We start from the raw sequence: 23,465 nt of genomic DNA on the forward strand, positions 1-23,465 counted from the left end.
CCTTGGGCGATTGGAAAGAATAATCTGAACAGAAAGTGCTCACTCCACCTCGCCCACTGGGAAATTTCCTATTAAATTGGCATAAATCATAATACGGGTATTCTCATGCTTGGCCCAATGAAACTTTTAGATCCTCACCCCAGGCAATGTATAAAATCTTCACCCACCTATTAAATTTGTATTTGCACAACCATCTAAATAACATCAGAAGCTTTACTCTCCCTGGTCCAACCTCGATTCATGAATGCCAAACATTTAGAAAGAACAAATTTGCATTATTTGTTCATGACTCAAGATTTCCCATAGTGCTTTACAGCCAGTCAAGTAGATTGAAATGTCATCATTGTTATAATATTGGAAACACAGCAGTCAATCCACACAAAGCAAACTCCTTTGACTAATGACCAAAACTAATGACCAAAAAATCTGGTATAATGATGTTAACAGGAATAACTAATGAACAGGATGCCAAGAAGAACTTGCCTGCCCTTCTTTATATGAAAAAATGTGTAATGGGACCTGTGACCTTTAAGTTTAACAAAGAAGGGTAAACACCACAGCATTTTTAATGGCCCAATTCCAAAGTTTGGCAATTCAGGCAGACTACCCTCGATCACTTAACTGGCTATATAAGCCTATACATAATATGTACTCCTATCCATTTTAATGTAGTGGCTTTGTCATATCTTTTCTTAAGGTCACTTTAAATGATTTTATTATGTCTTCTGTTAGCTCACCGTGTCAGGAAATCCATTTTCAGTAACTCGGGCAGGAGGTCTATTTGGTTCCTGGTAAATTATAAAATCCCGCCTAAAAAGTCAAAAGAAATTAAAAAAATTAAAAGCTTGAACCATCCAATGACTAACAACGGTATTCTGTCTTTCTGTACAAATCGAAACATAATTGCTATCATTGCCTCAATTGTTTAGGGTATGACACTATAAACAACAAAGTCTCAAGAATCAAAATCTGCATCCATTTACATCATCTCAACCAGGCCATAATCATTCAGATTTTCATGTCCAAGAATCAAAAATTCGAAATCCTGCTGGTTGCGAACTCCTGCATGTGGGTCATCATTTAGCATGATGAGTATCGCCCAAGATGTCTTTTATATATGCTACTGCTAATGGTCATTTGAGAAAGAACCAAATGACACTCGGGGATCATCTATTAGTCAAAGAGTGATACAGTGTGGAAACAATCCCTTCAGCCCCACTTGCCCACACCAGCCAACATGTCCCAGCTACACTAGTCCCATCTGCCCCTGTTTGGTCCATATCCCTCCAACCCTGTCCTATCCATGTACCTGTCTAACTGTTTCTTAAATGTTGGGATAGTCCCCGTCTCAACTACCTCTTCTGCAGCTTGCTTCAGACACCCACCACCCATTTTGTGAAATTTCCTGAATTTGTAACATAACCTAATTAATACTAGCATGGCAGAAATTATTTTTTTCCCCTCAAGTTTCAGCATTTTTGAGAGTAATCATGAAAAAGAGGAGGAAATTGAGTGTGGCATGGAAATTCAGGAAAATAAATTGCCTCAATAGGTCATTGTTAAATAGGTTTTAGGACCAAACTCACAATTAGTTGTTTGGATCCAAGTCATCATTCAGACTAACTCAGAAGTGGTAATAAAGGTTTGCTCAAACAATTAAAACTACAGGTCAGTGACCCTAATATCACTGTGGTGGGCATCCCCAATATATACACCATTACTATTCTACACCCAAATCCTCAGCACAGTCATATTAGGAACAATAAAATAATGGTTGTGCTGTAAAAATGTTATTCCAGATAAAGTAATTAAATGTTTTCAACACAAATACATGGTGGCACTTGGACCACACATTACTCACTTTCGATCCAATTTAAAAACTCTTGCCAATTCCATTTCCCGAAACAGAAACCACTGGGGAATTGTGTAACATATAAGCAACCTTCCCCCAATTAAATAAGTAATAATTTGCACTTAGATAGTGTAGTGAAAAGATTCAAGGCATTTCATAGAATAGTAATCAGTTAAAATGTTGAATTTTGCTAAACTTTGAGGCAGATCACAGAACTAGTGCACTCAGTCTATGTAGCCAAGGCTGACCAGCAAGTGTAGATCTATCCTAATCCCTCTTGAGGAGCACTATACAGAGAGGTGAGGAGATAAGAAAGGGAAAGCACATTAAAATTTGTATCCAAAACAATAAAATACAGTCAAAGATGGGCCAAGGAAAGCATACAATTCTGCCCACAATGGAATCTTTTTTATTTAGTAAATATTTTTATTAGAAGCAATGTACAAGTAGTATAAACCATGTATAACGTAATACATTTTATGTCTAACTTCTTGTTTTAAATTTAATAATAGAAAAGTAACAGAAGCAAAAAAGAGAAAGAGAGAGAAAGTTAAAACAATTGTATAACTGGCACGTCGATTGCCTTATTCCTGTACAATTGCTTCTAATAAAATAAAAAAAATAAAAAGCAAAAACCTCGCTAACAATTTGGAAACAGACAATATTATGTGCCAATATGTTTAGCCTCCATCACCATCCTTTGGGCATGCTAGTGTACTTTGGTCACAACCGAGGCCAGCCTTCTAACACAATGAAAGTTCCATGCATCACACAGATAGCCATTTGAAAGAAGTCAGCGCTTATCGAAAATACAATGGAAGTTCTATCCATCATAAAGATCGCCATTTGATAGAATTCAACACATATCTAAAATCCGCCTCAACATCTCACTAATTTTAAGTTTATGTTTCATGATCTTGCAATGCCAAGTTTTATGCCTTTGTTTTAAATTTGTATTCCGTGACCTCCCATTTCACCTTCCTACAAAGTGTATGGAAGCCATAAGTACAAGTAGTACAAAGAGAATAATATCAAAATGCAGAACAAGTGCAAAAGCTTTATAGCATTACAGTAGATAGGCACAACATGCTGGAGTAACTCAGCAGATCAGGCAGCATCTCTGGAGAAAAAGAAGAGGTGATGTTTTGGTTCGAGATCTTTGCCCCTAATCATCGCCTATCAATTTCTCCAGAAATGCTGCCGGACCCGCTGAGTTACTCCAGCATTTTGTGTCTATCTTCGGCGTAAACCAGCATCCACACTTCCTTCCTACACATAGCATCACAGCAGTCTGATAACACTAGGGAAGAAACTGTTCTTGAATCTGAAGGCAAGTGCTTTCAAGCTTTTGCAACTTCTGTGCGATGATAGAGTTGGAGGGGGTGGGGGCCATAAAAGGCCTGTCCCACTTAGGCGATTTTTTGGGCGACTGCAGCAAAAATGTCAACATGTGGAAAAAGTTTTGGTGACAGTGGCGACTATTTTTGCTGACGTAGGTTGATGTAGGTGCTGTCGTAGGTTGTCGTCAGGTGTCTTAGGTGAATTCCATTCAAACTAGTCCCTGGCAGTCGCCTAAAGAGCCACCTAAGTGGGCCAGGCCTCATAAGACTGGGGAGAAGAAAAGATCCTTGGTTATGTTAGCTACTTTCCTTATGCAGTGTGAAGTGTACAGGAGATGGCGGGGGAAAGCTGATCTCTGTGATGAACTGTGCGACATCCACAACTGTCCGCAATGTCTTAGTCTTGGGCAGAGCTGTTGCCAAACCAAGCTTTAGTGCATTATGAACGTATGCTTACCACGAGGCAACAGCAAAGGTTGTTAAGAGACATTGGAGACATGCATAATTTCCTTAATCTAAAGAAGCAGAAGCGTGATATGCTTCTAATAAAATAAAAAATTTTAAAAAGCAAAAACCTCACTAACAATTTATAAACAGACACTATTATGTGCCAATACATTTAGCCTCCATCACCATCATTTGGGCATACTAGTGTACTTTGGTCACAACCGAGACCAGCCTCCACGACAAGTTGTTGGTGATATTCACGCCAAGGAACCTAAAGCTTTTGACCTTCTCCAATTCCGTACCATTGATGTTGATTGTGGCACGTACTCCACCTTGCTTCCTGAAGTAATTTCACAGTGAATGGCAAGCCCCTGGGTAGTGTTGTAGAGCACAGGGATCTAGGAGTGCAGGTACATAGTTTCTTGTACGTGGCATCGCAGGTAGATAAGATGGTCAAGAAGGCTTTCGATACATTGGCCTTCATCAGTCAGAATACTGAGTATAGAAGTTGGGATGTTACGTTATAGTTTTACAAGATGTTGGCATAGCCGCATTATGTTCAGTATTGTCTTCAGTTTTGGTCACCCTGCTATAGGAAGAATGGTGTTAAGCTGGAAAGAGTGCACAGAAGATTGACAAGGATGTTGTCAGCACTTAAGGGGCTGAGCTATAGGGAGCGGTTGGCCAGGCGGATGAGAGGTGATCTTACAGAGGGATATAAGATCATGAGGGCAATAGATAGGGTGAATGCACAGTCTTTTATCCAGAGTAGGATAAATCAAGCACCAGAGGACATAGGTTTAAGGTTTGAGAGGGGAAACATTTAATAGGAACCGAGGGGCAACTTTTTCACACAGGTGGTGGGTTTATGGCACGAGCTTCCAGAAGAGGGAGCTGAGGCAGGTACCATCTCATTATTCAAAAGATATTTGGACAGGTACATGGATAGGAAAGGTGGGCATATGGGCCCAACGCAGGCAGCTGGTTTTGGAGGGGCATCTTGTTCAACATGGGCAAGCTGGGCCGAAGGGCCTGTTTGCGTTCTGCAAGCCTCTAATATAAAGCTCCTTCACTGTCCTGCCATTGAGGGAGAGGTTATTGTCTTGACACCACGCTTTATGCTCTCTATCTCCTTCCGGTACCCCGCCTCCTCATTGTTTGAGATTCAGCCCATGACAATGGTGTCACCTGCAAACTTGTAAATGAAGTTAGAGCCGGATTTGGCCATACAGTCGTGAGAGTGGGCCTGCTTGCGTGCGTGCAATTTAAATTCAGCTAATTAAATATTTTTTAAGAAGAATGTTGTCTAAGTCATGTTGAACATCTTATTGCTAGATTACCATACAAAACCATCTTAATTCAGGGAAGGAAATTGTTCCCTTTATCCAGTCTACCTGTGCACAACTCTAAAATGGCCTTTTAAAACATTTCAGTCGAATCAAAACTGTAATGCTGGAGCACAATAACATCAGGCAAACAGTCCATCGAGTATTGATCAAGGCACCAAATCAGTGCATAACAAAGTAGTTCCTAACAATGTTTGCATTGTTATTCTCACAAACCCCTGGGTCATTGGTTTAAGTTGGAGAGCTGTCCCACATGCTGGAAGAAGCCATATTCATCTTACAACCAACGCTGCAGGCTGTTCCATCCCTGTGCACGACCTGTCTCACTGGCAGGACAGGTAAACCAAAGATATACAGACAGCAGGAAGAACCTCTGGCAGGCATCACATTAACCAGATACCATGAAACTATAAGGCATCATCACAAAATGGGTAAGGAAATATCAAACCAATTACCAACTACTGGCTGTCCGAACATGTTCCTGCATGATAACAACACTTGGAAGCATGACTGAGAAAATAAAAAGTAGAATATGATGTGAGCCGCAACACTAAGTGTTGGTCATAGTGAATGAACTGGCCTCATTCAGAAGAACAAAGCCTGCAAAGCACATCTGCAGCAAGTATCAAATAAGTCAACAGAAAGGATAACCTATTTAATTTCATCGAATGTACAGTTGCAGATTGTCCATGAAATACCGGGAGAGGTAACTTCAAGAGCTCGCCCCCTCCCCACAAACTGAAGTGACATCCTCACATTTTGTGTTGCGCCATCAATGGGTTGGTTATAATCAGAACACATTTGTTAGTGCGAACGAAGGCCATTACCACAGAACTGCATTCTACCACAGGCAATGGAAAAATCCAAGCAATTCTCCAATTTACAGATTGAATCAAAGCTCTGTTAGTCATGAATTGTGAGAGGCAATTCACAGCTATCGAAAGAAGCCAGTTTCAAGAACTTCCCCATCTCATTGTTGATGGAGCCTAGTGCTGGATTTTCAAGGCAAGGCCAAAAACATTTGCAAATATCGTTCACCTAGTAAGCCTCACAGATGCTTGAGTTTCAACCAAATGCATTGAGTGGAAAATCCATTTTAGTTTCCCTGAGGACTGCACCATAATGGAAGACTGTCTTCTGCCAATTCAATTACTCCAGGTGACATAATGAATCGGTGAAGAGCAGTGGAAAAGGCAATGGCTGCAGCCAAACAATATCACAGCAATGATTGAAAATTATCCATTCTTCCAGTCAATATAGTTTAAAATATTAATTTACTCAACAATACAAAAAATTGCTAGGAATATCACATCCATGAAAAGCAGAACAGTCTGGCTAATTGACAAAGGGACTAGAATAGTTGAGGAATTTGATTCAATACCACCTTTCCAAATTATACGAGTGTATGTGGTGGAATGGGGACATGGGCAACTGTAGCCAGGATGCATACATCCTGCGAAACAATTCAGATTCAGATTCAATTTTAATTATCATTGTCAGTGTACAGTACAGAGACAACGAAATGCATTGAGAAATGCAATGAAAAGGTTGGAGTGGGGAAAAAAAGTAATGACAGATCATTTGACAAAACTGCCAGGAATTATGTTCAACCGCTAATAATGACATCATTCATTTTGACCAAACTACTGCAAACTCTGTTTTCTAAATATTCTGAATAACATAGTATGATGATGCTCATAAATTGGGGATTCATAAATTCAACCAGGACTTCTGGTATTTAGCACAAGAAAAGGCAAGTTATTACTATTGATGGGTATCCAAATCATCTTGAAATACAAAGAAGGCAACTGGGGTCTGAATGCCCCTTGTACCTGAAGAACAAGATACATCTAGTAACACTAATATCCATGGTAGCCTTACTTGTACATGAGTGAAAGCGCACTGATTTCTACTTGTCCAACCCATTCCTGCATTCAAAGAGAAAAAAAAACATTTAGAATGTGGTTATTCAAAAATTAGTATGTTTAAATAATTAATTATTAAAAACAATAGAAAATATAATTCCAATTTGATCGAGGGCACCCCAAAGTAGAACTATTTTTCTTATTCCCAAAATAACCCCACATAGCAGGGTCACTGAAGAGCAAACACTCTGCCAGGGGAGTGCGGTTTCAAAGGAGTTTGAGGGTCTGTCACAGCAGTGACCAGTCAAAAAGCCATCAGGTTCGGCCAGCCAAGGGGTCAGAATCCACCTTCCGAGGCAGAAAGGTCTGAAGGTTGGTTGTAAATCACTAGGTTACAAAAGATTAGAAGTACAATCCAGCTCACTAATCTTCAACCATTCTACCTAGAATGGTTGAAAATATGTCACTCACTTGCCTACTTCTCTTTTTTATACACATTTATATTTGAATCATCTTCAAAAATATATTTGTGCACACATTTTGGGATTCATGCAAGATAGTCTATTTCTCTCAAACTTCTAAAAGACTGGGAGTTTTTGCCCGAGTGTCTCTTCTGCAACTTTCTTCCATCCTATCAAACTTCTTCATTTGTGTCTTCAAATAACTTTTCAAAGTACATTAATGGAGTGGTGCTTTTGAGATTTAATGTCAAAGCCCTGTATAAATAATCACTTCTATTATGTGGACCTCACATCCGCACAGTCCACAATGAACCTGCCTTATATTGACAGTGACAAGGAGATCCAAGGATGGAATTTTAAAAAATGCACTGATTGGCTGTTCTCTGTAGCAAAGTAATTGAGCAACACTATCACAGGAACTCAAGGTGCTGAGACACTGCATCGTCTGGAAAAAGACATCATGACTTCACCCTGTCGAGACACATGTTATTCTGCAGAGACAAATTGCCTTTTCCCACAAAAAACACAAGACCAACTTTAATGTGTTGGACTACAATATTTAACTGCGAAATACAAATTCTCACAAACGTGCAGTTTCTTGCGATGAAAATTGTACATTCCAGGTGTTATTTAGTAAAGTAACATTTGGACAATGGAGTTAAATTATTTTGGGTTAAATGTTAAAGGTGTCTATTGAATCTTTACCGATTAGATGTCAACAACACAGAGTTTTTCCCCCAATCGTGAAAATTATGGTATTTGCAATCTAACTAGGCAGGTAAGAAAAGCAATAGATGGGATAAAATTCTACCTTAACAACCCCTTACCGTCCCCTCCACATAAAGCACAGACGTGCATGGGCGGAAATCCGGGGGGGGGGGGGGGGTGACACAGGGGCGACATGTCCCTCCCCAATGCTTTGAGAGGTGGGGGGACATGTCCCCCCATGTTTTGTAACCCGGACACTTTCTAAGGGCTGAATCGGCCCGTTCACGGGGTCTTTCAGCGCCCAGCGCTGCTTAAAATCAAACTGCTGCATCGAGGCTCCCGATGGTCGAAGAAAGGCCCCGCGAACGGGCCGATTCAAGCCCCACGATTCGGGGCGGACGAAGCTGAAGTTCGGAGTCGGCCACCAACCAGGTCCGCACCCGATGTTACCGTCCACAGGGCCCAACGCTGAAGCCTCACGTGTGTGCGCATGCGCGAGGGCAGCCGCCAAGAAATATGTGTGCGTGTCCCCATGATTTGATAGCGATTTCCATGCCTGTAGATGTGCCTAGATATTCTTGTGCATCGAATCACAAAAGATTAACAGGAGGTGCAGCGAATGGTTAAGAAGGAAAATGGCACATTTGTTTTATTACAAGAGAGTTAGATTTTAGAGACATTGCAGTATTGTTATAATTTCATAGTGTACTTGTCAGGCCATACCTGGAGTACTTAAATAAGGGGACAAGAGTTCTGGATTGCTTATTTAGGAACAGGTATACTGACATTGGCGATAGTCCAAAATGGATTCAGCCAACTGCAGGGATGAGAGAGTTGAGCTATCATGAGCAGCCAAATAAATTAGATCTATATTATTTGGAGTTTAGAAGGAGTGGTAATCTTATTGAAACATACATGATGGTATAAATGTTGAGATATTTCCACCAGTGGAAGAATGTTGAATAAGGTAACACAATTAAAAGATTAGGTAGCTGGCATTTAAAACTAAGATACATAAAAAACTCAAGGGGTGTGACGAATCTCTGGAATTCACTACTCCACTGGGGTTTGGAGCCAAGACAATTTAAAGAGAAAGTCAATAAATGTTTGAAAGATAAAAGAATCACGAGGACTTGGAACTGGCACAAAAGAGACGAAGCCTGGGACAGAATAATTATGATCATAAAGATCATTGGTCTAAAGAAGGGCCTCGACCCAAAATGTCACCCATTCCTTCTCTCCAGAGATGCTGCTTGTCCCACTAAGATACTCCAGCATTTTGTATCTATCTATGATCATATTAAACAACTGGGAATTTGCAAGGTGCTGAGAGGCCTACTGCTCCTACATTTTTATGTTCTTGCGTTCAAAGGAGAGCAATATCAGGCCAGGGCGGCACAGCGGTAGAGTTGCAGCCTTACAGTGCTTGCAGCGCCAGAAACTGGGTTCGATCCCGACTACGGGTGCAGTCTGTACGGAGTTTGCATGTTCTCTCTGTGACCGCGTGGGTTCTCTCCGAGATCTTCGGTTTCCTCCCACTTTCCATAGACGTACGGGTTTGTAGGTTAATTGGCTTGGTATAAGTGTAAATTGACCTTAGTGTGTGGAGGATAATGTCAATGTATGGGGGATCGCTGGTCGGTGCAGACTCGGTGGGCGAAAGGGCCTGTTTCAATGCTGCATCTTTAAACTAAACTAAGCCAAGTGTAAACGAGCATTGTTCAAGATGACCAAGCTAGGTTCAATAAATTCAAATGTTTCTAGATTTTTTAAAGATATTCCTTATACATTTTTTGAATACATTTTCAATTTCATACCTGTGGCTTCTCAAGTTGCTTCAAATATTCATCAAATGATCCTTCAATGAACTGAAATAATCACAGAAAAACATCTTACAAATGATGCAGTATATAGAAACATAGGAACACGAGTAGATTATTAAGTCCTTTAAATTTTTCTATTACTGAATTAGATATTGACTGACCTGCATCAGCGTCATATTAACTTACTCAATGATTTAAAAAAAAAAAAAAAAATCTATCTCACTTGTCAAATTTTTAATTTCCTGAATTTTATGTAAAAAGAGAACTCCAGATTTCTACCATGCAGGTGCGAATCATTTTTCCCCCCAATTCACATTTCTGCATCGAATCAATTGTGGTGTTTCACAATGAGTATTGATAAAGGACCAGGCATCTGTGCAAAGGAGAGATGGTCCCTTTAAAGTAAATCGTCCGTTTGCCTATTAAAGGGCCTGTCCCACTTTCACAATCTAATTCACAACCTTTTTTACTCGTGGAAATTTTTAATCGTTGAAAAAACGCCCTGACCTACTTGATACCACGAGTACCTACGACTAGCATCATGGCCTGCTATGACCTACCTACGACCTCATGACGACCATGCTGCAAGTAAGAGTCAAGGGCAAACTCGGCAGAGGTCGTGAATTAGCTCGTGAAAGTGGGACAGGCCCTTTAAGGACAAAATGAAATATACCCGAAATCTACCTTAAACTAAATGATTTTTGTTTTAATCCACATAAAGAAAACATACCGCTTCAAATTGTTCTTGGTTCCTCCTCAGGTAAGAAACACAAGCTCCTCGCACTTCAAGATGTTCAGATTGCGTATGGAAGACCTGTAAAGAAAGAGAAGCTGAGATAATTTACTGACCAGCATTGCTGTAATTATTTATAATTAATTAATGTCCTGCCACATTGTTCACAAACGCTGCTCTGATGTTAGCCCAACTTTTCACAAAGGTTCTGTGATTTCTACATGTAAGAAAGAAATGCAGATGCTGGTTTAAATCGAAGGTAGACATAAAATGCTGGAGTAACTCAGCGGGACAGGCAGCATCTCTGGAGAGAAGGAATGGGTGACGTTTCGGGACTGAAGAAGGGTCTCAACCCGAAATGTCACCCATTCCTTCTCTCCAGAGATGCTGCCTGGCCGCTGAGTTACACCAGCATTTTGTGTCTACCTCTGTGATTTCTATTGCGATTTTTATTACTGAGGCTAATTCAAAGTCCTCAACTAATGAACAAACTTTTAAAGTATTGCAAATGTTATAATTATGATTTACATACATTATTATTTCACAAACAACAATATGGTAATAAACAGATAATCTGCTTTTGTGGTTGTGGATCGGAGAATACAGATTGGCCAGACGCATGAGGTAAGTGAGGCCAATCACATATTGGGCAGTTTACTACCCAGCGGTATGAACATTGAATTCTCTAAATGTAATTCACTTCGACCTACACTCCCATTTTCTCCCCACAGTCCTTTAACCAGTTCCTCAGCTCTCCACATTGTATTCCTCAAGTTCATTCCTGCCCTAGTCAACAATGGGCCTGCCAGGGCACCATCCTGCCCGACGTCATTTTGCCCTGATTGGGGTCCTGGTCTTTTCTTACCTCCAACTCTTCACACCCCCCCCCCCCCCCCCCCCCAACCAATCCTGTTTCACCAGTGATGCTGCCCGACCCACTGAGTTATTCCAGCACTTTGTGCCTGTCTTTACATACATTCCCTGCTCCTCTTTGAAATAATGTAATTGGGATTTTAAGTCCATCTGAGAATGTAGCCAAAAAAATTCAGTTTAACTTCTCAGTCAAACAATTGAAGTGTCACTGAATTTGAGCAAGGAGAGTAAAAGATGCAAGTACACACAAATTCAGGTCCAGGATAGGCAGGGTTTATGTCTGTTTACGAGATCTATCCGTGCCTGTTGTGGCTCCAACATCTATATTACTAAAAGTAAGATCTTGACCGCTTTTGACTCACTGCGGTGTGATTTCCGAGAGAACGCCGCCACTTACGGCCACCTCGCTCAGAGCCCCTCTCTGCACTTGAATTTGGTGGCCTTGCACCCTGCTTGAAATGGTAGGAAAATGGATTTGAATTTGGTGGCCCTGCACCCTGCTTGAAATGGAATTTCAAGGAATAGCCGCGAGTCAACTGCCAGCCCGCCAGCCGTGAATGAGCTGCCAGCACATCAGGCTTGAGGGACTGAGCTGCCACCCTAAGAATCCATTTGGCCCACAATGTCCATACTAGCCCTCTGGAGACCAGTAGTCCCTGCAGCCAACAACACCCAGCCCTCCAGATAGCCCCCCCCCCCCCCCCACTGACCACCAATAGAATATTGCGTCGGGGGACCCGCCCTCCCGTGTGAACATGGGTCCCAACGGGATCCACTTAGTCTAGTATTATTCTAAGTTTCTATGTCTATGGACTCAGTTGCCAAAGGACCTGTTTCAATGCTGTATCTCTAAACTGAAACTAAATAATGAAAGATATGACTCGGTAATTGTGAGTAGAAGTCAAGGAATTACTCAATACACAGTAAATCTGGCAGAAAAGCTTTCTGGTCAATCTGTCTGGACAATGAAAGGGTTAATAATACGTTTAGTTTAGAGACACAGCGCGCCCACAGAGTCCACGCCTATCAACAGTCACCCCATACACTGGCACATTATAGTTATGTCTAGCATAGATCATCAGTATTCCCTGTTTGTCTGTTGGTCTCAATATTCCAAAAATAATTCAGCTGCACATGTATACAAAGGCAAGTAGAAGGTTAACTGCTGAACTTAGCAAAGTTATGAAGACAGATCAATTTTGTTTAAGGACGTAATTCATTTTTTAAAATATTAGCTTTGCTATGTTAATTCTTTTTTATTAGCAGGTTAGAAATTTAGTTTCAGTTTCGTTTTCTGGGAAAAACAAATGCACATATGGGGCAGCAGAGATCAGAGATCTTGAAACTGCAACTACATTACATCACAGCTATGGGCGTGTTTTGATTATCTATTCAAGAAAACATAGCTTTTGATCAGAGGTGTGTGCAGGAATTTACATTTGACCCCTTTTAATACAAAGTATCCAGATTGGTCATTTGTAAGGACATCAGCTAATCATTTTCTACTCAAAATATTGCTAACAATATTCCACTTTAATAATATTTTTCAGACATGATGTTCCTCCAAGGCCACTTTGCCCACTGGGTACAGACTTGAAATTCTATCTGGCGAACTGGTGGTCCCAACAACTACATTGCAGCCTTCCTCAAATAAAATAATGAAATAACAAAATATTCTATTTCAATTTTTTAGATTCCAATCTAAAAAATATAATTTTGCTTCCATATCTTTCTTAAGATCTCACCCCAACTTTGATCCGAATTAAACATATTGCTCTGGTAGTTTAAACAGCAGTCCCCCCCCCACCCCCCCCCCTCCAAAAATAAGAAAATATGCTTTCATGCACAAAATTCACTTGGCTTAACATATCGTTAAATTTGCCTACAATATTTATATGATGTCAATATGGCTTCAGTTTCTCGATTCCCGACATTCCATCAGCCATCGGTTTGCGACATGATTCAATATCAAACCCCTCGGTGTGCAATGGTGGTACGACACTAGCCCATGGGCTTTCCCCACTGAACCTTTGCAACAAACTCACCAAGCTTCACAATTAAATCCTTCAACTTTAATATGCCTGTCTGTGACATTACATTTTGGCAACTTCTTGCACATGAAGGTTAGCATGCGCTTGTTTTACTTTTGTATCACCAAGTGTGTCTGGGAACAGCCAGTGAGTGGAACACAAGGTCCTAAATTCATAAGTCATTGGGAGCAGAATTAGGCCATTCAGCCCATCAAGTCTACTCTGAAATTCAATCATGGCTGACCTCTCTTCCCCTCTCAACCCCATGCTCCCGCCTTCTCCAGGTAACCTTTGACACCCATACTAATCGAGAATCTGTCAATCTCTGCTTTAAAAATACCCAAAGTCTTGGCCTCCACAGCCATCTGTGGCAATGAATTCCAGTTCACTAAAGAAATTCCTCATCTCCTTCCTAAAGGTATGTCCTTTTACACTGGGGGTGTGCCCTTTGGTCCAAGGCGCTCCCACTGTGAGCATCCCTTGTGTAAAAAAAAATGCTCGTGTAGAACTTTGACAAAGATGACCTTATTGTTTTCCTCAGACACTCTGGAGCCATGATGCTCATGGTCTTTGCAGCTTTTGCAAAAGATGTCAAGCAGGCTTTACAAAAGCAGAAATCCTCCATTTTGTCAAGTACCCAAAATGCCCAATATTAACACAACTGAAATGAAACACTTTCTCACACTCTCAAGTTTCTATTTCAACTAGAAACGCACCCCAAGCACGACAAAACTATATTCCCAACACATTCCGCTGGTCAAATCAGATTATAAAAAGAGAACACAGAATCAGTCGGATCAGCTGCCAAGGGACTTGACTCAGTTTTGCTACAAGACAGTAGCAAATGGTCATCTACATCGAAACCTGCAGAACTGAGGGTGTCACACTTATCCATGTATATCGAAGTGTTGGTCCAACTGAACCTGCTGCATTAGTTCGTCACCCCTCTCATGGCCATAACCTTCCCAATGGATTTAGCAAAAGGCAAACAACAGAGGCAAAATGGCTGCTGGTTCCAACTCTAAATTGAATCAGGAAGCTTTCCATTTGCCACTCACCAGTTTACACTGTTCTAATGATATATGGACTTATATACAATTAAGATTCCTCCCATAGACCTCATTTTGGACAGCTCTTTTAAGACATAAATATTCAATATTTTTTCAGACCTTTTTCTGCTCCAGCTTAACCAGGCAAGCATCCATCCTGCATGCAGGCAATCATATCCCCGCTGATAGAGAGAAACCAAGGAATTGGAACATTGAGCAAAACACAAAATTCTGGAGTAACTCCATGAGTCAGGCAGCATTCCTGCAAGATATGGATAGGCGACTTTGATTCAAGTTCATTACCAGATACTTAGCAGTCTTGCCTCATTTGATGACAGCCTGAGACATGCTTTTGTAATCCTCATTTAACAGCTTTCTCCTAGGATGTGGGAAGTCAGGGGCACTGCTGGCGACACTGACCACTACACCTGTGGGAACTGTGTCCAGATGCAGCTCCTCGGGGACTGAGTTAGGGAACTGGAGCAGCAGCTGGATGATCTGCAGTCCATCTAGGACGACGAAAGCCTCTTAGACAGGACCTACAGTCAGATCGTCACTCCAAGAGTACAGGAGGTGCGATGGGTAAAGAGTGAAAGAAAGGGGATGAAGTGAGTGCAGGAGACTTCAGTGGAAGTACCTCTTGTGAACAGGTGCACCCTCTTGGGAGCTGTCAGGGCAGACGACGCTTCCAGTCCGAGCGGCGGACAGCCTGTGACTCGAATCGTAGTGCTGAGACTCGACCGGCGAGACGGACGTCAGGCAGAGCCATAGTGGTGGGTGACTCTATTGTCTGAGGTGGAGACAGGTGATTCTGTGGTGACAGATGAAACTCGAGGATGCTGTGTTGGCAGGGTTCAAGATGTCTCAGCCCGACTTCAGTACATCCTCGAGAGGGAAGGGGAGCAGCCAGAAGTAGTTGTGCATGTAGACTCAAATGACAGGGTTCTGCAATGTGTCTATAGAGAACTAAGCAGGAGGCTAAAAAGCAAGACTACTAGGATGGTTATAGAAACATAGAAATTAGGTGCAGGAGTAGGCCATTCGCCCTTCGAGCCTGCACCGCCATTCAATATGATCATGGCTGATCATCCAACTCAGTATCCCGTACCTGCCTTCTCTCCATACCCTCTGATCCCCTTAGCCACAAGGGCCACATCTAACTCCCTCTTAAATATAGCCAATGAACTGGCCTCGACTACCCTCTGTGGCAGTGAGTTCCAGAGATTCACCACTCTCTGTGTGAAAAAAGTTCTTCTCATCTCGGTTTTAAAGGATTTCCCCCTTATCCTTAAGCTGTCCTGGATTTCCCAACATCGGGAGCAATCTTCCTGCATCTAGCCTGTCCAACCCCTTAAGAATTTTGTAAGTTTCTATAAGATCCCCTCTCAATCTCCTAAATTCTAGAGAGTATAAACCAAGTCTATCCAGTCTTTCTTCATAAGACACTCCTGACATCTCAGGAATCAGTCTGGTGAACCTTCTCTGCACTCCCTCTATGGCAATAATGTCCTTCCTCAAATTTGGAGACCAAAACTGTACGCAAAGGCGTTATCTTTGGGTTGCTTCCAGTGCCTCATGCTAGTGAAGGCAGGAACAGGGAGATTGGGGATCTGAATGTGTGGCTGAGGGGTTGGTGCAGGGGGCAAGGATTTAGATTTATAGATCACTGGAATGTCTTCTGGGGCAGGGGTGACCTGTACAAAAGGGACGGGTTGCACCTTAATTGGAAGGGGAGCAGGTTTACTAGCGTTGCATGTGTTGGGCTTAAACTAAACAGGGGGGGGGGGGGGGGGGGGGGGGGGGGGGGGTGGAGTCAACAGCGTGGAACCGTATGCGTGCAGCTAACGGGAAAGTGTAGAAAAGGTCATGTTTACACTAACAGGGCAGGGGGATGGGACCCAATGCAAGGAGACAGAGGGCCATAAAAGGACAGAAGCAAAAAGTAGAAGGGAGATAAGAAAAACAAACCTGAAAGCTTTGTGTCTTAATGCGAGGACAATTCGTAATAAGGTGGATGAATTGAATGCACAATTGGTAGTTAAGGAATATGATATAGTTAGAATTATGGAGACATGGCTCCAGGCTGACCAAGGCTGGGAGCTAAACATGCAGGGGTATTCAATATTCAGGAAAGATAGACAGAAAGGAAGAGGAGCTGTAGTGGCATTGCTGGTTAAAGAGGAGATTAATACAATAACAAGGAGAGACATTAGCTTGGATGCTGTAGAATCGGTACTGGTAGAATTGTGAAATAGCCAAGGGCAGAAAAGCTTGTTGGAGTTGTACACAGACCACCGAGCAGCAGTAGGGAGGTTGGGGGTAGCATCAAGCAGGAAATTAGGGACGCGTGTAGCAAAGGTACAGCAGTTATCATGGGTGACTTTAATCTACATATAGGTTGGGCCAACCAAATTGGTAAAAGTGCTGAGGAGGAGGATTTCCTGGAATGTATACGGGATGGGTTTTTAAACCAATATGTAGAGGAACCGACTAGAGGGCAGGCTATCCTAGAGTGGATATTGTGTAATGAGGAAGGATTAGTTAATGATCTTGTTGTGTAAGGCCCCTTGGGCAACAGTGACCATAATATGGTGGAATTCCAAATTAGGATGGAGAGTGACATGGTTAATTCAGAGACTAGGGGCCTGAATAAAGGAGACTTTAAAAGTATAATACGGCACTTGGCTAAGATAGACTGGCTAATCTATCTATCTTCTATACTATTACTAATGACCACTTCCAGCCTGCATTGTAATTAAATTTGCGCAAAAACGATCCCCCATAGCGCTACGAGTTTTCGCCACCTTACTCACCATTCTTCTCTGCTACAAGTCAAATACGTTTTGTGTGAAATAGTACAAAAGTTAAGAAGGTTTAAAGATCGTAAAAACCGCCCCTCCGGAACCCGCTGTCAATAACGCGGCGAGGAGAATAAAAAGCTGAAGGGGCGGAGTGTTGAGCAGCCCGTGGGGAGTGTGCAGCCTGCGGACTGCTTCTGCGGCGACCAGCACAACCAGCTGCTAGGTTGAACCGGAAGCCTCTGTGAAGCCAGAGTGGGACGGGGATCTGCTGCGTGAGGCTGAAAGCTGAAGGTGCGGGGTGAGCACAGTGCGAGCTGCGTCTGCTGCCCGCACTGTGGCGTGTTGGCCTTCATTGCGAGAGGATTTGGGTTTAAGAGCAAGGAGGTCCTACTGCAGTTGTACAGGGCCCTGGTGAGACCGTACCTGGAGTATTATGTGCAATTTTGGCCCCTTAATTTGTGGAAGAACGTTATTGCGGCACTGACATATGATGAAAGAATGGGTCGACTGGGCTTGTATTCACTGTATTCACCAATTTAGAAGGATGAGAGGATATCTTATAGAAACATTCTTAGTGGATTGGACAGGTTAGATGCAGGAAAAATGTTCCTGATGTTGGGGGAGTCCAGAACCAGGGGGTCACAGTTTAAGAATAAGGGGTAGGCCATTTAGGAATGAGATGAGGAAAAACGTTTTCACCCAGAGAGTTGTAAATCTGTGGAATTCTCTGTCACAGGCAGTGGAGGCCAATTCACTGGATGTTTTCAAGAGAGAGTTCGATTTAGCTCTTAGGGCTAATGGAATCAAGGGATATGGGGGGGGAGGGGGCAAAACGGGATACTGATTTTGGATAATCAGACATGATCATATTAAATGACGGGTGCTGACTCGAAGGACCGAATGGCCTACTCCTGCATCTATTCCTATGCTTCTAAGATCTGTCACCAATTTTAGAAAGCTTCAATATCCTTCCTGTTTGTGGATGAGGCCACGGGATCCACGATCCCTACCTCGTGGATTCCAACATATCGCCTACCACGAAAAACATAGAACTGTACACACCCACTAGTTCCGAGTCATTATTTTAATTCACTTTCTGTACAAGAATTCACGCTGTTCTCCAAGCATTGCTTACCTGCTCCTATTTTGCAAGCCATTGTATAGCTAACTAAGTATATTATTGATTCCACAATTAACTGAAATCCCAGATATCCCTAATCCTAGTACTTGCTGCAAGCTGTAGCACAAAAGTGTGCAGGAAAAATATATATAACAGTGACTACGCTCTGTAAACATGACAAAGCACCACGATGTGTGTTCAGGTCGTGAAGTTGCTAAATCAATACAATATATTTATCGTGACCCTCTTGTTTATTTGAACGCCAGCATTTCAAAGTTAGCTAATATACTTCCACAATGAGAAAAAAAAAGTTTTTTAAGAAAAGGCATTAAGATATATATATATAAAACGTGCAATGTTTGCAGAAAAAAAACAAGTAATGTTTCCTGGAGAAACTCAGCGGGTGCAGCAGCATCTATGGAGCGAAGGAAAAAGGCAACGTTTCGGGCCGAAACGTTGCCTTTTTCCTTCGCTCCATAGATGCTGCTGCACCCGCTGAGTTTCTCCAGCTTTCTTGTGTACCTTCGATTTTCCAGCATCTGCAGTTCCTTCTTAAACACAAGTAATATTATCTTCCGGATCTATTCGCAGCCTAGTGGAAATGTAAGTAATGTCTAGCGATTGACAATGAATGTTGTTGTTTTTCTTATCAAGCTCAGTCCATACCTGTTCAGCAACAGCTCTAAAAAGGCAAGAGCCATCCTTGGCAATTCTCTTTCGATAAAGACCCTGGTTCTTCAAGAATGCATCCAGTAGGACTTCGCCGGGACTGGATGGGTTACTGCGCTCCACGGCCTCGCCGTCTTCGCCTTGACCAGCAGCGCCGACTCTATCCATTTCAAGTGGCAGCCTTGGCGTTTTGAAGGCAAACTCATGGGTTGCATTTGACCGGGCGCTTCCTCTAACGAAGCTGGAACGTGTGTATGTGTCCCCCCCGCGCGCTCCAGGGCAAACTTCCAGCGCACAAGATCGATTGTCCTGGCAGAACGCCCTCGGTCACTGCCCTCATCTGTGCGGCGCGGTGGATTCAGGACAATGTAGTCTTATCGGACACTCTGGTGCACAGTCGTCAGCTGCAGATGGACTACAGGAGCCAGCGGGCATTGCACAGGAGCTCCGCGGATGAAGGGGAGGACTAGACCTGGATTATGATGAGGAAGGAGATTGCAATAGGTACACAATATTGCTGGAGAAACTCAGCGGCTGCAGCAGCATCTATGGAGCGAAGGAAATAGGCGACTTCAGGCTGAAACCCTTCTTCAGACTGATGGGGGGGGGGGGAGAAGGAAGGGGAAAGGGAGGAGGAGGAGCCCGAGGGTGGGGGGATGGGAGGAGACAGCTCGAGGGTTAAGGAAGGGGAGGAGACAGCAAGGGCTAGCAAAATTGGGAGAATTCAACATTCATGCCATCAGGACGCAAGCAACCCAGGCGGAATATGAGGTGCTGTTCCTCCAATTTCCGGTGCTGCTCACTCTGGCAATGGAGGAGACCCAGGACAGAGAGGTCGGATTGGGAATGGGAGGGGGAGTTGAAGTGCTGAGCCGCCGGGAGTTCAGGTAGGTTATTGCGGACTGGGCGGAGGTGTTCGGCGAAACGATCGCCCAACCTCCGCTTAGTCTCCCCGATGTAGATCAGCTGACGTCTAGAGCAGCGGATGCAGTAGATGAGGTTGGAGGAGATACAGGTGAACCTTTGCCGCACCTGGAACGACTGCTTGGGTCCTTGAATGGAGTCGAGGGGGGAGGTGAAGGGACTGGTGTTGCATTTCTTGCGGTTGCAACGGAAAGTGCCCGGGGAGGGGGTGGTACGGGAGGGAAGGGAAGAATTGACAAGGGAGTTGCGGAGGGAACGGTCTTTGCGGAAGGCAGACATGGGGGGAGATGGGAAGATGTGGCGAGTGGTGGGGTCACGTTGGAGGTGGCGGAAATGGCGGAGGATTATGTGTTGTATTTGCCGGCTGGTGGGGTGAAAGGTGAGGACCAGGGGGACTCTGCCCTTGTTGCGAGTGCGGGGATGGGGAGAGAGAGCAGTGTTGCGTGGTATGGATGAGACCCTGGTGCGAGCCTCATCTATGGTGGCGGAGGGGAATCCCCGTTCCCTGAAGAACGAGGACATTTCCGATGCCCTGGTATGGAATGTCTCATCCTGGGAACAGATGCGGCGTAGGCGGAGGAATTGGGAGTAGGGGATGGAGTCTTTACAGGGGGCAGGGTGGGAAGACGTGTAGTCCAGATAGCCATGTGAGTCAGTTGGTTTGTAGTGTATGTCGGTCAGAAGTCTGTCCCCTGCGATGGAGATGGTGAGGTCAAGGAATGGTAGGGAAGTGTCGGAAATGGTCCAGGTGTATTGGAGTGCCGGATGGAAGTTGGTGGTGAAGTGGATGAAGTCAGTCAGTTGTGTGTAGGTGCAGGAGGTGGCTCCAAAGCAGTCATCAATGTAATGGAGGTTAAGGTCGGAGATGGGGCCCTGGTATGTACTGAACAAGGATTGTTCAACATACCCGACAAAGAGGCAGGCATAGCTGGGGCCCATGCGTGTGCCCATAGCTACGCCTTGTGTTTGGAGGAAATGGGAGGAGTCAAAAGTAAAATTGTTGAGGGTGAGGACCAACTCCGCTAGGCGGAGGAGAGTGTCAGTGGCTGGGTATAGGTTGCTCCTCTGGTCGAGGAAGAACCGGAGGGCTTGAGGCCATCCTGGTGGAGGATGGAGGTGTAGAGTGACTGGACATCCATGGTGAAGATGAGGGGGTGAGGACCTAGAGTGTGGAATGCGTGGAGGCGGCGGAGAGTGTCAGAGGTGTCTAGAACATAGGTGGGAAGGGATTTGACCAAGGGGGATAGTATGGAGTCAAGGTATGTGGAGATGAGTTCGGTGGGGCACGAACAGGCAGAGACAATGGGTCTGCCGGGAGAGCCGGGTTTGTGGATTTTGGGGAGAAGGTAAAAACGGTCCGTGCAGGGCTGGGGAACGATGAGGTTGGAAGCTTGGTCGGGCAGGGCGTGGGAATTGATGAAGTCGACGATGGTGCTGGAGATGGTGGCCTGGTGCTCATCAGTGGGGTCATGATCCAAGGGTAAGTAGGAGGAGGTGTCCGAGAGTTGGCGCGTGGCCTCAGCTTGGTAGAGATCGACGCGCCAAACTACCACGGCACCTCCCTTGTCGGCTTGTTTGATGACCCAATCTGGGTTTTTGCGGAGTGATTCAATGGCAGTGCGTTCAGAGGGGGAGAGATTGGAGTGAGACAGGGGAGTGGAGAAGTTGAGGCTCTTGTTTCCCCTTCCAGATGGGCTGCCCTTCCCGATTATAATAAACCCAGCAAGTTCTTAGCAGAGCAGGCTGCATCTCTGTAGAGCGAAAGAACAAAAATGAAAAGACATTATTTTATCTATCATCGAACTATTTAAAGACTAGTATGCAGAGACTAAAGGTGGCATATAACGATGCCATGAGAACACTGCTAAGGCAACGTAGATGGTGTAGTGCCAGTAATATGTTTGAGTCAGTACTTTAGAAGCTATCCTAAGACACCACATGTATAAATTCATTTGCAGGATAAATGACTCTAAAAATGTGCTTATTGTGGCCTTGACAAACATAAGGGTTAGCACTACACACTACGAATCCCAGTTGTGGAGACACTGGTATCGTTGTCTCGTTGTAGGACATTGATCATCTTTTAATCTGGATTTTTAACTTATGTATTGTGTTTTTTTTGTTTTTTTTAATATAAATTATGATGTTTCTATAAGTAATATACCAAGATTTTATATGTACTTTATGATATTTAATATGCAATGTATTTTTAATGTAATGTTGCTCCTTGTCTGGGCCTCGAGTCCGTAATAAAGTTTATTATTACTATCATTATTCGGCCTCCAGCTAACTCCGCCATTCAATAAGGTCAATGTCATCCACTTCAATCTCCTTGATTCCTCTCTCATCCAAAAATCTATCAATATCAGTTATTAATGACATCGATTATTGGCTCTCTAAAGCCGTCTGAGGTAGAACATCCTACCAAATGTTGGAAAATGTGAACCGTAGTTCTACATTTGTCAGTCCGGGAAAACATACCACCAAACATAAAGACAAGGTACACAAAAATGCTGGAGAAACTCAGCGGGTGCGGCAGCATCTATGGAGCGAAGGAAATAGGCAAAGTTTCGGGCCGAAACCCCAAACAAGGTGCTGGACGAGCTCAGCGGGTCAGATAGTATCAACAGGAGTAGGGTGACTAAGATGGTGAGGGGGTGAGAAGTACCCTGCTCCTCTACCCCTCTGTATGCTTATCTCCTTCCTGAAGTACCATACGTCCCATTATCTCCTTCCACCCATATCCCACCCTCCATTTCACCTCTCTTCTTCCTTTATCAGTAGCCCCTTTGTCACCTTTTCACTTCCAGCCTTTCTCATTTCATCCGCCTACCAATTATTGTGTTGGTGTGTGTCTTGGTTCTTTTCTTGTATGGCTGCAGAAACCAAATTTCATTTGAACCTCATGTGAGGTTCAAATGACAAATAAAAGGTATTGTATTGTATTACCTACCCCCACCCCCTTAGGTGTAATAACCTTTCACTTGCCAAGCCTTTCCCCACCCCAGTCTCTCTTTCCAGATTTCTCACCCTATTTGAAGAAAGGTCGTCTTCCACTGACCCAAAACGTCATCTGTCCATTTCTCATGGATGCTTTTCCAGCACTCTGCTTTATGCTCAAGATTCCTGCATCTGCAGTTTCTTGTGTATAAATATCTCCCACATCTTTGCTGCTGGGCACGCAAAGGATTTTCAGTGTTTCAATAAATGAATCAAAATTCTAAAGAATAGAGATGGCTTTATCTTTACTAGAATGACAGATCTGCCAGCCCAGTCTTAGCTGCATTTCTTGTATGGTAAATCTATACTTTTTATAGTATGATCTTCACCTTGGTGCCATGCCTTCCTCTGTAGCCTTGCTGCGTAGCTGGGATACACCCAGCCCCCCCCCCCCCCCCCCCTCAAAGGGGTAAGCCGCGGAGCT

The 23,465-nt window shown here is 43.5% G+C and overlaps 1 protein-coding gene across 1 annotated transcript in view; it reads right to left on the bottom strand.

Annotated features, from left to right (window-relative positions):
• Nucleotides 1–19,490, bottom strand: part of LOC129703634 (OTU domain-containing protein 4-like) — a 38,999-nt gene extending 19,509 nt beyond the window's left edge. The window contains exons 1-5 of the mRNA XM_055646245.1: nucleotides 19,115–19,490; nucleotides 10,573–10,656; nucleotides 9,837–9,887; nucleotides 6,867–6,913; nucleotides 738–810 (exon numbers count right to left, since the gene is read on the bottom strand). Coding sequence (XP_055502220.1) covers nucleotides 738–810; nucleotides 6,867–6,913; nucleotides 9,837–9,887; nucleotides 10,573–10,656; nucleotides 19,115–19,285 — 426 coding nt within the window. The 5' untranslated portion in view covers nucleotides 19,286–19,490. The remainder of the gene's footprint in view (nucleotides 1–737; nucleotides 811–6,866; nucleotides 6,914–9,836; nucleotides 9,888–10,572; nucleotides 10,657–19,114) is intronic.
• Nucleotides 19,491–23,465: the final 3,975 nt, after the last annotated feature.

The sequence above is a fragment of the Leucoraja erinacea genome, chromosome 1, assembly GCF_028641065.1.
Source record: "Leucoraja erinacea ecotype New England chromosome 1, Leri_hhj_1, whole genome shotgun sequence".
NCBI classification, from domain to species: domain Eukaryota; kingdom Metazoa; phylum Chordata; class Chondrichthyes; order Rajiformes; family Rajidae; genus Leucoraja; species Leucoraja erinaceus.